This window comes from Ammospiza caudacuta, chromosome 3 (genome assembly GCF_027887145.1).
Source record: "Ammospiza caudacuta isolate bAmmCau1 chromosome 3, bAmmCau1.pri, whole genome shotgun sequence".
In the NCBI taxonomy this organism is placed as follows: domain Eukaryota; kingdom Metazoa; phylum Chordata; class Aves; order Passeriformes; family Passerellidae; genus Ammospiza; species Ammospiza caudacuta.
Genome location: NC_080595.1, coordinates 74,471,072 through 74,483,967, shown reverse-complemented (window position 1 = coordinate 74,483,967; position 12,896 = coordinate 74,471,072). Strand labels below are relative to the sequence as shown.

The 12,896-nt window shown below is 41.7% G+C and overlaps 1 protein-coding gene across 1 annotated transcript in view; it reads left to right on the top strand.

Moving 5' to 3' along the window:
• LOC131556183 (protein eva-1 homolog C-like) overlaps window positions 1–12,896 on the top strand; it is a 201,090-nt gene that overhangs the window by 86,490 nt on the left and 101,704 nt on the right. The window contains exon 5 of the mRNA XM_058802633.1: window positions 11,749–11,892. Within this exon, the coding sequence (XP_058658616.1) occupies window positions 11,749–11,892 (144 nt within the window). The remainder of the gene's footprint in view (window positions 1–11,748; window positions 11,893–12,896) is intronic.

The following is a 12,896-nucleotide window of genomic DNA, read 5'->3' as shown; positions in this document are numbered from 1 at the left end:
AGGTTGTGCTCCCAGCTGCCATGAGTGATTGTGGGAGCACCACTCAGGGTCCCCCAGCCTGCTTCAGAACTGCTCTTCTCACGGGCCTGCCTAGCCCAGCAGGCAGCTCTGTTCCTTCAGGAGCAGGTGGAAACATCACAATTTATAAATCAAAGTTTCTGCTAGCTGGAGAACATTTGCCTGCACGTTTCCACAGCCCTGCAGTGTGGGGAGGGCTGCTCCATGGCAGCCTTTGATCCCAGACATTCCCAACAAGCTGATCTTACAAACATGACTGTGTGAATCAGACTTTGCAGCAACATCCAGTTCCTGTTAGGCAGGGCCCAGCTATGTTCTGTACCTGGGAGATTTATTTTTTTTTAATTTCATTGGTAAGATGATTTTTGTCAAGTTTCAGCCTTGGCAAAGGGCATTTTGCTGGAAGTAGGACCTGCACAAGTTTGCAGTGTTTATTTTTATCCATGCAGCCTGAGCTACTTGATGAGTGAAGAAGTCATGCTTGCCCCAAAAGCAGTGAACATTATCTGTTCTTCCTCTCCTAATGAAAAACTGTTCAGAAAATTTTGTTCCATTTTTTTTTCTTTGGACAAAATGCACATTTGGATTGAATTTAGAAATATACAGCTTCTACAGGTGAAGGTTTTTAAGAACTGAGGTCTAAGATGGTCAGGAGAGGTGGCCTAATAGGGCATTGCATATGTAAGGTAAACCAATTCAATTTGTGTTGCTTCTGCCTTGAAAAACAAGACCTTGTACTCCTGTGGAAGTGTTGAGGAGAAAAAGTCTACTACCTGAATTTCCTGGATTCTACATTAAGTGCTCAGCTGGTCTCTTATCCTGGTGTTGCAGTCATTTTAACCCAGCTATTGCTGTGCTGCTTTTTGGGTGATGAAAGATCCCCAAGCCACCCTTCACATGCCATGCCATGCCAGACACATGCTTTCTCTTTGTGTAATGTCCATGTGAATGTGCTTAGCATCTGTGAAGAGAAAGTTGTGGTGGAGAACTCCATCCTATTGCTGTCATGTTAAAGTGAAAATCTGTCAGGATCCTCTTTTAACTGGAAGCATGCTGAAACTTGTGTCTCTGACCGTAATGGGAAACCCCTGCAAACAGCTGGAGCCCTCCTTGAATGCCTTGGGAACTCTGAAAAGCTCTTAAAAGAATTTGACCTTATTTGTAACTCTCTTAATAAAGCCTCCACTTTGCTGCCAGCATGTGCAGTGAGCACACACAGAGCATGGAGAGGTCTCTGGGGAAAGGGCTATTTACAAGCAATGAACCATTAATATCCCTCAGCCAAGTGAGCCCTTTGCCCCCTTTTCCTGCTGTTTACAGCTGCCTCTGCCTGCATCTCCAAGTGGCTTGTTTATTCTGAGAGAAGTAATGTAAAAAATGGTCTTTTTCTACATGTGTCTGAGTGCAAGGTAGTGATCTAATTAGGAGGCTGAGGAGGAAGATCTTGGATGTAAAATGATTACCCTTTTTGTTGCTTAGTGCAGCAATATCTGTGCTCATGTTCAGGACACCTGGCTCATTCACATTATTCACTGTTTTTACAGTGTCTCTCCCCCTGAACCACAGGGAGCGAGATGGACACGTTCAGCTGACTTCTGACACAGGATCCTTCTCAAGGACCCTGTCTTTCTCCATCACACAGAGCCCAAAGCAATTTATAAAATTTATACAAAAAGGCCAAAGCAATTTAAGGGCTCATCCTGGGTAGAAGGAATCTGGGCTTGGTGTTGGAGTCGCAGCAAGATCGTGGGAACCCTGGCTCCTCAGCCTTGCTCTGAATCCTGGGGTGTGGATTAATCTGAGACTGCTGAGACTGAAATGTCCTTGTCACTTAACATACAAGTTGTCTCCTGTGCTCCTGTAAAGGGGAAAAATGAATGTGTTTACAAGTCCCTGAGGAAGCTCAGATGGTCAGTGGCACTCTCTGGCTCATGGGATCTGATAATGGAAGAGCACAGGAAGGAGTTCAGCAAATAAGCCCATGCTTTAGGTGCTCATTCCCTGGCATTTTTCATTCAAATGCAGTGACAGAAGGTGATCCAACCCAGTTTGTTTTGATTTCCCTCTCTTAATGGAGATGTATATAAGACTTGAAGCAGAGTCCTCATACAAATATTTATTACATCATATAAATAATGGACCCTTCTAGTTTGTTTATCTGTGACCAGATCTAGCATGTGAATGAATATGAATTACATGCAGTAAAAAATCCATTCTATTCCAGGGTACATGTTCCTGCCAGCAGAAGAGCTGGCTTTAAGAGACTGCTGTCCCTCCAGCTGTGCATTTCTGGCTCTCTTCTGCTTTACCATCTATGACCATTTTCCATCCTGTTTCCATCAGGACAAGGTTGTGGCTGTGCTCTAATCTTAGTCTTAAGTCAAATGCTTAAAAATAAAAGTGTTGAGCTGGACAATGAGGAGTAGTAACTTCTGGCACTGCTGGGGGAAGCAGAGGATGGCTGGGACTGCGTGAAGGGATGGGATATCCACAGAAATCTCTGCTGGCCAGACAATGCCATGTAGCACAGCTGACCTTCAGCAGATCCAAGTGGCTGAAAGACTCTCATGCTTCATCCTGTTTTCCCTGTCTGGCCTTTAAAGCAGCTGCAGTGCTGGGTCAGTGGGATGAGCAGCAGCTGGGGGGCTCAGACCCTGCCATTCCTCTCTACAGAACACACCAGGCTCCCAAAGCACCCCTGCTGTAGGTGTGACTCTGTGTATGCTTCATTTACATTCAGGGCAGAAACTACTTTATTATGTGTATAGCTCATGATTAAGAACATGTTTTTAGAGGCCAATCTGTTTGTATGTAATAAAACCCATAAGTATCCAAATCTGAAGGCTAAATAAATATCAGTTGCTGTTTAATTCACATATCATACCTTGTTAAATTTAAATTGAAATGCAGTTCCCATTTAGAATGCTGAGTTAAAGTGGGACAAAGCCTGCTTTCAGAAGGTTGTTCTTCAATTTTAGATACTTTATGTGTTTCACTTTTTGTTTCAAAACAGCAGGAGGTAATTAAAATAATTTTAGAGCTGTTTCTAGAAGACTCCAACTATTGTTGGATTCCATAGAGCCATAAAAATGATTTATATGAAATTGTTTTTATATCCACACAATAGTTATTTAAAAAAATAATTAAAAAGTACATTCAAATGTGAGTCTGGACAAGATCTTTCTCTAAACCAAGGTTCAAGTTGGTTTTGAAATGCTGTTTACAGTGCAGTATGATCCCATAGAGTGTTTGTAATTAAAAATTCTGAAACTAGTAATTTAAATAGCACTAGCAGGCTCTGTGATGGTATTTGAAGAAGTTAAGTATTTGTATCAGTAATATCAACTTCTTTAGTGGCTGATATCATAAAAGTAGCTTATTGCCCAACTATTAGTTAAAAGCAGCCCCAAAATACAATCCTAACAATAAGAGGGCAAAGTTCAAGAGATTTAAATGTGTAGCATCTCAGTTGGTTTCCATGGAATTGCTTTGAATGAAAACCAGTGTAACTTGTTCAAAACTGATAAAGTTCCTCTTAAACTAATTCAGATGTCACTCAAGAATATTGCAAAATTGCCACAGTGAGAGCCTGAGAAACAAAGGTAATGTGAAACCTGGGAGTTTGCAGGCATGCCATGCTTTATTTTAGGGACCAAGGGCAAGAAGTGACTTGCAGGCTGTGTCAGCTGGGTAATCTCTTCAGAAAATGGGCCAGTCCTGCAGCTTGTGAAGTTCAGACCTTGCTTCAGACTAGGTCTAGGCACTTGTTCAATATCCCCATGTTCAGTAAAAGACTTTTTTTGGGTTGTAATGAATAGGAAGGAGAAATGAACTCAAGGACTTCACAGAGAGTAGATACATTGAAAACACTATCCCTTTATTCTGGTATCTTCTGAGCGATGCTGAAGCTGTTACCTTCTTTGCTTCTTTTCTTGAATGTCTTACAGCCCATGATCCACTCTGCTGCAAATTAAATGATAATATTTAACTGTTTAACTGATTTGCCACAGCAAATCTTTTTTGTTCTCTAAGACTTCTTTTGTTCTCTAAGACTTCTTGGAGCCATGTTTGAAACTGTCCTTGGATTCTCACTTCAGCTCCCAAAACCAAGAAATGTTATTAATTTGATCAACTTTTCAAACTGAATCAGTCCCTGCAAAACTGGAGGCTCGTATATTTTATGTGAATTCTGGTTCCAGATCCACGGGTGATAAGATGATTTAAGTTCAAATTAATAAACCAAGTGTTTCTAAATGTAACTATAGGATCTGTAATTAAATCTGTACTCAATCCTTCAGCTGCAGTCTCTAAATGTGATTGGTTTCTTTTGAGATAATTTTCTCTTTTCTGACCTACTGCAGGCAAAAGTTTCCAAAGTTTTATGAACTGTATAGTGCAAATTTTTCTCTCTGTTTGTGTGAAACATGCTTTTTTAATGTAAAGCTGGCCTTCTCTGCATATTCTTCTAATGTTTGGATATAGATTTCCTTTGTAGCCAGTTCAGTGACATCGTGCAAGACATATGTTCTATATACTGTATCAATGTGAAATTCTCTGCTGCTATTTGTAATATGATTATGACCATTTATCATTCTACAAATACCAGCAGGGAACTTCACCTTTTAATTGTTTTGGATTCCTGCTCCTGAACTTCTTCTGTGTATGTAAATATACTTCTGCTTCTGTACCTTTTTTGTTTAAGGGCAGTTTTTGGTTTCTATTGGCTGAACTTCACATTGGTTCGTCTTAAGGATACTTAAATATTTGTAGTTTGGTTTTCTCCCTCTTGTCATGTGGATCTAGACCCAACTCACTTCTTTTGTTCTCTATCAAGACTTGTGTGCCATGGCAGGGAAGAGAAATCCGGTGTATTTCAGTTGCTCCCAACTGAAACTGTGTGACAACTTTACACTGATAAAGAAATTATTTCCCCAGGCTGCTAAATGGGAAAGTGGACAAAATCCATCTTTATTAACAGTCTTCTGCACTGGCTTTTAAAGAGAGCATAAAACTTAATGGGTATGGGCTTAGTTGAGAATGCCTGGGGTTTGATGTACTGCACAGAGTGCAGACTGACTCATTGGTATTCCGTGAAGACATCCTTCACAGGCTGCTGGATGGCAAATTTTGGCTGAAGCTGAGGCTTAGGCACCTCTATCAGCTGCCCCTGTGTGAAGGAGCTGATGTTTGTATCAACCAGAGCTAATGGAACATCTTTAAAATGGATGAGAAAGTGCCCAAAACCAGGAGAGCTTCCTTCCCTCCTGCTTATGAAGGAGGTTCTTTTTCAGATTGAAGCAGTCACTCCTAGGGAAAACATGAAGGATTTTAAACAGTTGCCTCACCTTAAAGATTGGAGTTACTTCCTGCTTGTGTCCTTCCTGCCATTCCATGGAAATTTGCTTTCTCTTTTGGCAGACAAGTGGATAACCAGAGCAGTGATTCAGACATCTGTCAGCTTTCTTTGTAGGAACGAAATTTCTCTCCTCTTCGTTAACTGACTCCTTCCATCTTTCATTCTGTCCTCTCGCATTCATAGCTCCCAGCAAGTAACCTTTCCTCTTTTGTTCTCAAGCAGGAAATCAGGCTGGCTGTTTTGGGGAAAAATCCTGTCCTCTGCTTGGGAGGAGTGTCCTCCTCAAGATGTCAGTTGTTTGTAAATTACATCCCTTACGGGAAAATTTATCTTAAGTTGATCCTTTCACCTGCTCCTCAAAAGACAGCAAGGAAAGCTAAGATTCTGCTGATTATTTAATTTCAAGATTTGGGTCTGCTCCTGATGCCTTTACACTGAGCCAAAGCATCCCACAGAATTTGTCTCTTGATCAGCTATGACCAGTCCTGTTCCAGTTCCTAAACATTTACTTCATGTGTACTGCTGGAAACAGTATTTTAAGGCAGTGATCCCCTTTCTGAAGTCTTTAATTGTGGCCAACCATTTGGTCCTTTTGACACCTCAAGGTCTTACATTTTCTTGGCTGAAAAAAGTAATACGAGTGCCCCATTTTTCTTGAAAGTACACAGACTCAAGAGTCTGACTCATCCACTTATGAATGGGTGGAGTTTTTTCTCAGGCTCCAGTTTTCTTTCTTTTTAAAGTGTGTGCATGTTAATATTGGGTTTAGCTCCATGTCCTGCTGCCTCTCCAGATCCATGGACAGCCTGTGGAAAACTCCTGCCTGGTAACTTCACAGCATGCTAACAGATTCACCTGACCAGCTGTGTGTGGTCCTGCTTGCTCTGGACAGCCTGTCTCATTTGTGCGGGAACCCACCTTTGCAGGTTCAGCAGGGCTGTGCCAGGTGAGTCTGATCATGAACAGATAAACAGATGTTCTTGAACATCTGCAATATGCCCAACTTCACTGTGGGATTAGTCACCCTTCTCAAAACTCAGGGTTTAAATCTGTTTGTGAATCCATCTGTTGCTGCCTTGGAAGAGGCTCCAATCTCCAATAGAGCATTTAAGAGTTACCAAAATGCAAAAATTAAAGAGTTTGGAAACATTCTTTCAAACCCAGATAGGTTTTGCAATCAAAAGCAGCAAAGCATGGCTCAGATTTCAGATTTGGATGTATCACCCTTACTGGAGAAAAACAAGTAACACTGAGTAACCAAAATTAAGGATATGATTAATAGGCATTGGCTCCAGTTTACTTTATTTTATTTTTTTACTAGGAAGAGGTAATAAAGAACTATTCATGCTGGGAAGCAGCCTTAGACTGACTAAAATCCATTCATTGTGGTGAGCTTGATGATATGGACATTACATCACTGAGACTAATTCCAGTTTTAAAGCCAACATGGTCTGCAAGCTGCAGCTGGTAAAATCCTCCATCATCTCTGTTGCTCTGGTTTAGGTTTTTACCCTGACAGAGGCTGGGTTGATGGAGTAAGTAAGGTGAATTACTGGTGAGGTGAATTACCCACTGAGGACTTAGACTGATGGTTGTGAAATCCAACGGGCCAGTGGTCTGCATTTGTGAAGTGATCCTGGGAAAGGGAATTCACTTTGCACCAGGAGCAAGGCTGGAGGGATGTGCAACTTCTAGAAATTGGGGCCAGAGGTAAAGAGAATAAAGTGAGCTGATCCCACTCCCCCACTGCCCCAGTTTTAGCTGAAAATGCCATATTTGAAAAGCACAGATGATACTTTTAAACGCTTTCACATGTGAAAGTTTCACCATAGCCAGGATTCATATGTGCTCTCTGGCAGTGTACTCAAGCAATCCAAGACTAATGAAAGCCAAGGGTAACTCTGGCCCAACCTCTCCTAGAGGGCTCTCTATCATCTATGAGGTCTTAAAGCAGTTTTTATTGCTGTGTCATGGGATTTGAGCTTTGTTGGCTTTAAGAGGTTCTCGGCAGGGGCCTGGCTCTGCTAAGCAGTGCTTACCTCAGACTTAGTGATACAGTGTTGGCGTTTGTGAGTGTCCTTCCTATTCTCTGACACATGGAGTAACTTGTTTGTTACTGGTGCCAGGGTGGTATCTCATAAAACATTTGGAATTTGCATTTAGCAAGCAAACAAGCAGCAGAAGAAAGGAGATTGTGGAATATAAAATCATTAAGGTTGGAAAAGACCTTAAGATCGTCTAATCCAACTGTAATGCTGCCCTGAATGAGCATGACATCTGGTACAATAAGTGCCATGTCTAGTCTCCCACTTCTGAAGACCTGGAAAAAATGAATTTGGCCAGCTGAAGGGGACCACAGCCCAACTCTGCTGCACCGCATTGCTGGGCTTGGCTTCCCTGCATCTTTTTGGCAGGATAAATGCATGATTTATGGATAAAACCCCTCTGTTTTCTTGCCTGTCTGAGCTCTGAGGATGGGCACCTGGAGGTGAAGATTTCTGACCTGGAATCACCTTCTGAAGAGGTACTAATATAATTGGAGCTTTCGCTTCAATGATCTCCCCAAGGATTTATCTACATTTGGAAGTTAAATTACCTATGTGCACTTCATAACATCCAACAGGAGTGAATTCACTGTTTTTATAAGCCCAAGACACAGGGCTAAAAGAAAATACCATGTTGTCCCTTCTAGAGCTCCAAATGCCATGGTGGTGACTGTGATTTATGAAGGTGCTGTAGTCTCATCTATCATTCAGCTGCCTCTCAGATGTACTATTGACATCTTCAGTGCCCATTAGTAAGGGAATAAAGATGCTTGAATACGGCATTTTGGCAAGCAGCTAAATGAACTCCTTGTCAGAAACCCTTTGAAGTGTGTATGGAAAATGGTCCCATTTGGAGGTTGTGACTGCTGCTCTTACATTTTCCAGTTCAATGTGTTATGTGGAGGATGAACATGCTGACAGACCAAGAAATTCAAGATGGGAGACAAAGCTAATTTCAGTGTTGGTGTAGTCCTCCCTCAAAACACTGCAAGCTGCTTGCCCTGGCCCTTACAGGAATGTACCAGGCACTTTTTCTTAGAAATTGTGTGGAGGCAAAACCAGGGAAAATTCCCTGTTGTGAGCAAAAGGAAGTCTTTGAAGTGAACACTTGGTCAGAATTTGTGCCTAGACCACATTTCTGTTTTTTCAGGGCTAGAAAAATATGACTGTTTCCATGAGAATGGCTCAGGTCTTTCCATGGGGAAAATGGGAAAAGTATTTGGATTTCCCATGTGGGAGACTGTTGCTCCAGTAGAGTTTAGCTGGATCTTGTAACATGGATACCTCAGATGACTTTCTGCCACTTCTGCATTCACCAGATTCTGGTGTTCATTGGGTCTGGAGGTGAGGGAAAACAGTAAGAGTTTCCTAAATTGTGTCTGTTTGCAGCAAGAGCCAAGGAAATGGAGCACTACAAGAAACTTCCACTGTGCTATATTGAAGTCACACTGGCAGCTACTTAAAAAAGCAGTCAGAGATTGCTGGAAATCTTCAGTAATGACCTGGGACATGGTTTGTAGGTGGTACCAAATTGGGGACGACTTGTTACAGCTTAACTAGAACACTGAAGTGTCTGGTTTGGGGTTCTCCAGGTAAGGAGAGATGTTGGAAAACAGGAGCAAGTCCAGTGGAACTCCACCAAGCTGGTCGGGGCTTGGAGCATACAGCATATGGGGGAATACTGAGGGATACAGGGTTGTTCAGTTTTCAGATGAGAAAGCTCTGGGTGGGATATTATTTCTGGTTTTTACTAAGGAATAGATGGTTCTACAAAGGTTCTTTTTGGGAACACACAGAAGGAAACAGCAGATGAACACCAAAAGCAATGAACATGAGTTGCACCAATAGAAACCTGATTATGCACAATGAAAAAATTCTTCACCTGGAGAGGGACTTAGCCCTGGATCGAGTGTCCAAGGAGTTTGGGAAATATTTCTCTGTGGAGATTTTCAAAACTTGCCTGGGTGAATTCCTGAGCAACCTGATGTAACATCAAAGCTGGCTGTTCTTTGGGCAGGAGGTTGGAGTGGATAGGATCCAGATATTGCTTTCAGCTAAATTATGGGATGGTTTATGTGCTGCAGTCCCAGCAGGTGACGTTTTCCCCAAATATATTTTTTCATGCTAAGGTTTGCAAAAAGTCCATGTAAAAGAGGCTTTTACAATCTTGATGCCCTATTTTCTATGTGAGGGGCTTTCCTCTTCAGCTGTAATTGAAGCATAGAGAGCTCCTTCTACTCTTCTGCTCATTGTGGCTGGTGCAGGTTGAGCTGGAGCAGCCTGGCCATTGGAGAGTTGAGGACTTCACTAAGGGTGTTTGTGACTATGGTGGCCTGGTCTGTGCCCAAAGAACTTGGGTGTCTGGGGTTACATGTGTACAGGTAATTGAGTAGTATCAGTGGCACAGGTACTGGAAATAGAGCTGTACTGTGAAACTGCAGCGTGGTCCTTGACTTGTTGTCTTGGCTGAGATAACTCTCCCAGGCAGTCCAGAAGCTCATAGAATTCTGGAATGGTTTGAGTTGGAAGGGTTCTTAAAGATCATCTTGTTCCAGTCCCCCTACCATGGGCAGGAGCACCTGCCACTAGACCAGGTTGCTCAAAGCCCCAAAAATACAGTGGGGGCCTTCTGCAAGTTGGCTATTAGGACTAACCCTGTTATATCTCAGGCTGTATTACCTGTTTGGAGTAATGCTAACTGGCAAAATAATTCTAAGGTGTAGGGTATCACTTAAACAAAGGGGGTAAAGGTGTCCATAAATTAGCCCTCTTTGGTTTCTTGATACAGATGCTGCTGGTAATGTCAGTTTGGGTGGAGATCATGGCCTGTTCAGAACTGCTTGGGAGGAAGGAGGCCATCCATACCAGGACATGACTAGTGAAGGCTAAAAAAGCTGTCAATGTTAGTGTGAGAGTGTATGACAAATAAAACTCCTAGAAGCATTTTCAGTCTGATGAATCTACAGTTTTGGCACCTGAAGAATCAGTTTGATCTGTTAAGGTGGAGAGCAGAGTCTGTAGTTTACTGCACACATATTCCTAAATGAGGAAGGTCCCAAAGGCTGCCCATCTCTGGGGATGCTGGATGCAAAAGCCTTGTTGTGCCTCTCACAGGACCAGCAATGTATAATTCCCCATGGATACAGTATGCTCCTGTGCCAGAGGGCAAGACCCCTAAGCAGACAGCTGTGGGATGTTCTCTGTTATGTGTGAGAACAATAACAAATAAAAAGAATAGGTACCCTCTGAGAAATCCTCTGCAGCATTTAGATTTGCTGAGTTTCTCTAGCTGGACATTTGCAAAGAGACAATGAATCAGGATTGCTTCATGCCAGATGTTTCCACTGAAATCTCTGACACTCATTGGATCAGAAATCCCCTAAGGAAGTTTGGGTCATTCAGTATGAAACTGTTCACATGGAGCTTTCTTCTTTTGTCATTTGCAGCATGTGAAATAAAATGCTGCCTTTGATTTGAGAAAAAGGGCATGTTACCCTGTAGGCTTGGTTTTCTGTGGCTTTCCTGTGTCTCTCATGGCTTTTATTGTTATGCTGGTTCTAGCATTCAATACCTTTTGAGGTCCATTTTTCATTTCCCTTCCTCCGAATTAGTGACCAAAAGGAGTTTGTATTCCATTCTCTGTAGCTGTCCTGCTCCTTTTAGCAATGATTTGAAGTTTAAGAAATGTCTCCTTGCAAGTTTCCCCCTCAGCTTGGTCCTGGCTGGACAGTGAAAGCAAACTGTCAGTCTTGCACCTAAAAGCTCAGGACTTTATCTGTGCAAATTGTTCTCACCCTAGGTAAGAAAACAGGCAAAACCACCTGGTAGAGAAAAATATATGGGAAAACAATTTTGGAACTTCCCATATTCTAAATTTCTAATATGAAAAATATTTCTACTTGCATGGAATGAATGTAATTAAAACAATATTTCTGCTTACATGGTAGATGATAATGTTATAATTATTACACCTCATACTAATTTTCATTAGATTTAGAAATGTAACATCAAAGAGCAGGAAGAGACACTGATCACCTTTGTCTTCAACAGGGGTCAGAGAGGGGGATTTGAGACGCCTCTTGTGGTTATTACAAAGATAAACATCTTTTATTCTCAGCCTTCTTTGTATGGGTGTGTGATTCTTCAATGTTCTTTCAATTTATTAGAGGTGTGTTAGAGTCAGATACACTTTCTCATGTAAACATAAAGACTTTTAAACATGGAAATCTTGTATGTACTCTCCCAGTCTGCAACTGGTAAATTAATTTTAGGCAATTTCTGTTGTGAATGGACAAATACTCACAGATAGGTATTGTTTTTCCCTTTTAGAGTGTCAGTCAGCTACTGCTCTGCAGCTCATGATCAAGCGCTGTCACGGGAAAAGAAGCTGCAGCATATATGCCAGCACCTATGAATTTGGAGATCCTTGTTACCCAGGCATCCAAAAGCATCTTAATGTCATCTACACCTGTGGTAAGTTACAAAATTCTCTGACTCTCACTGGGCTCTATGTTTGTTGAGCAGTTGTGTGTGGAGAATAAGATGCAAAAAGTTGTTGAACTTCCAGTTGACTCGTGGTGATTCTTATTTGGTTGACAAGGAAAAGCTTTGGGTCACCAGAGTGGTTTAATTCTGTCACTTTTTGTACTCATTGGCTCTATAGAAAAAGCAAAAAATGTGGAAATTATATTTATTAACTCATTCATCTGCTTCTTCAAGGCAGGAATATCTGGCAGTGAAGTCAGTCTGCTCAGTGGATGTTTACACACTGAATGTTGGTATCCTGCAGCAAAGCTGTGGTTATCAGTAGGATCCTTATAACTTTATTCTGTATTTATTTCATTTTGTACCATAGAATCAGGTGATTACCAAATCATACCCCTTCACTGCGTTAGTAGAAAATCACTCCCAAAATCTTCAGGTAAACATTGCAACATTTTTTTTAACAAAGTACTATTATTAAACAAAAAATAAACAGTTTTCTCTCAGTTGGGAGCTTAAGTCATAGCATGAGCAGACACTCTGCTGTTACCTGACTAGTCATCTTATTTTGCAACAGAGGAAAAATTGTTCCTGTCTGAGCTCTGTAGTACAAAAAACATCTGTCTTCTTACTGTGATGACATTTTGGTCATTTGTAGCTGACATATCTTAAAATATTTCCTTCAGGGTTTTGTTTACATAGCTGTCACTAGGATCAGCTCAGTCTCTCAGTATTCCTTTTTGCATCCATCTGTAAGTGCAAATTTTGGTGCTGTACTGAATGTGCTGAGCAGACAGTGGCTCACGTAGTGAAGGAGAAGCTGTCTGTGCCCTCAAACAGCAATGGGTCTGTGGGTCAGTCTGTGTGTAACTGCAGCATGCTGAGTGTGACAGAAAGCATTTGAGATGCAGTCACTGTAACATTTTGTGTAGTGGCTACAGCATGGTGGCTGTGCAGCACCCTGAGGAGCAGGGACATTGATGCAGGAGCATCAG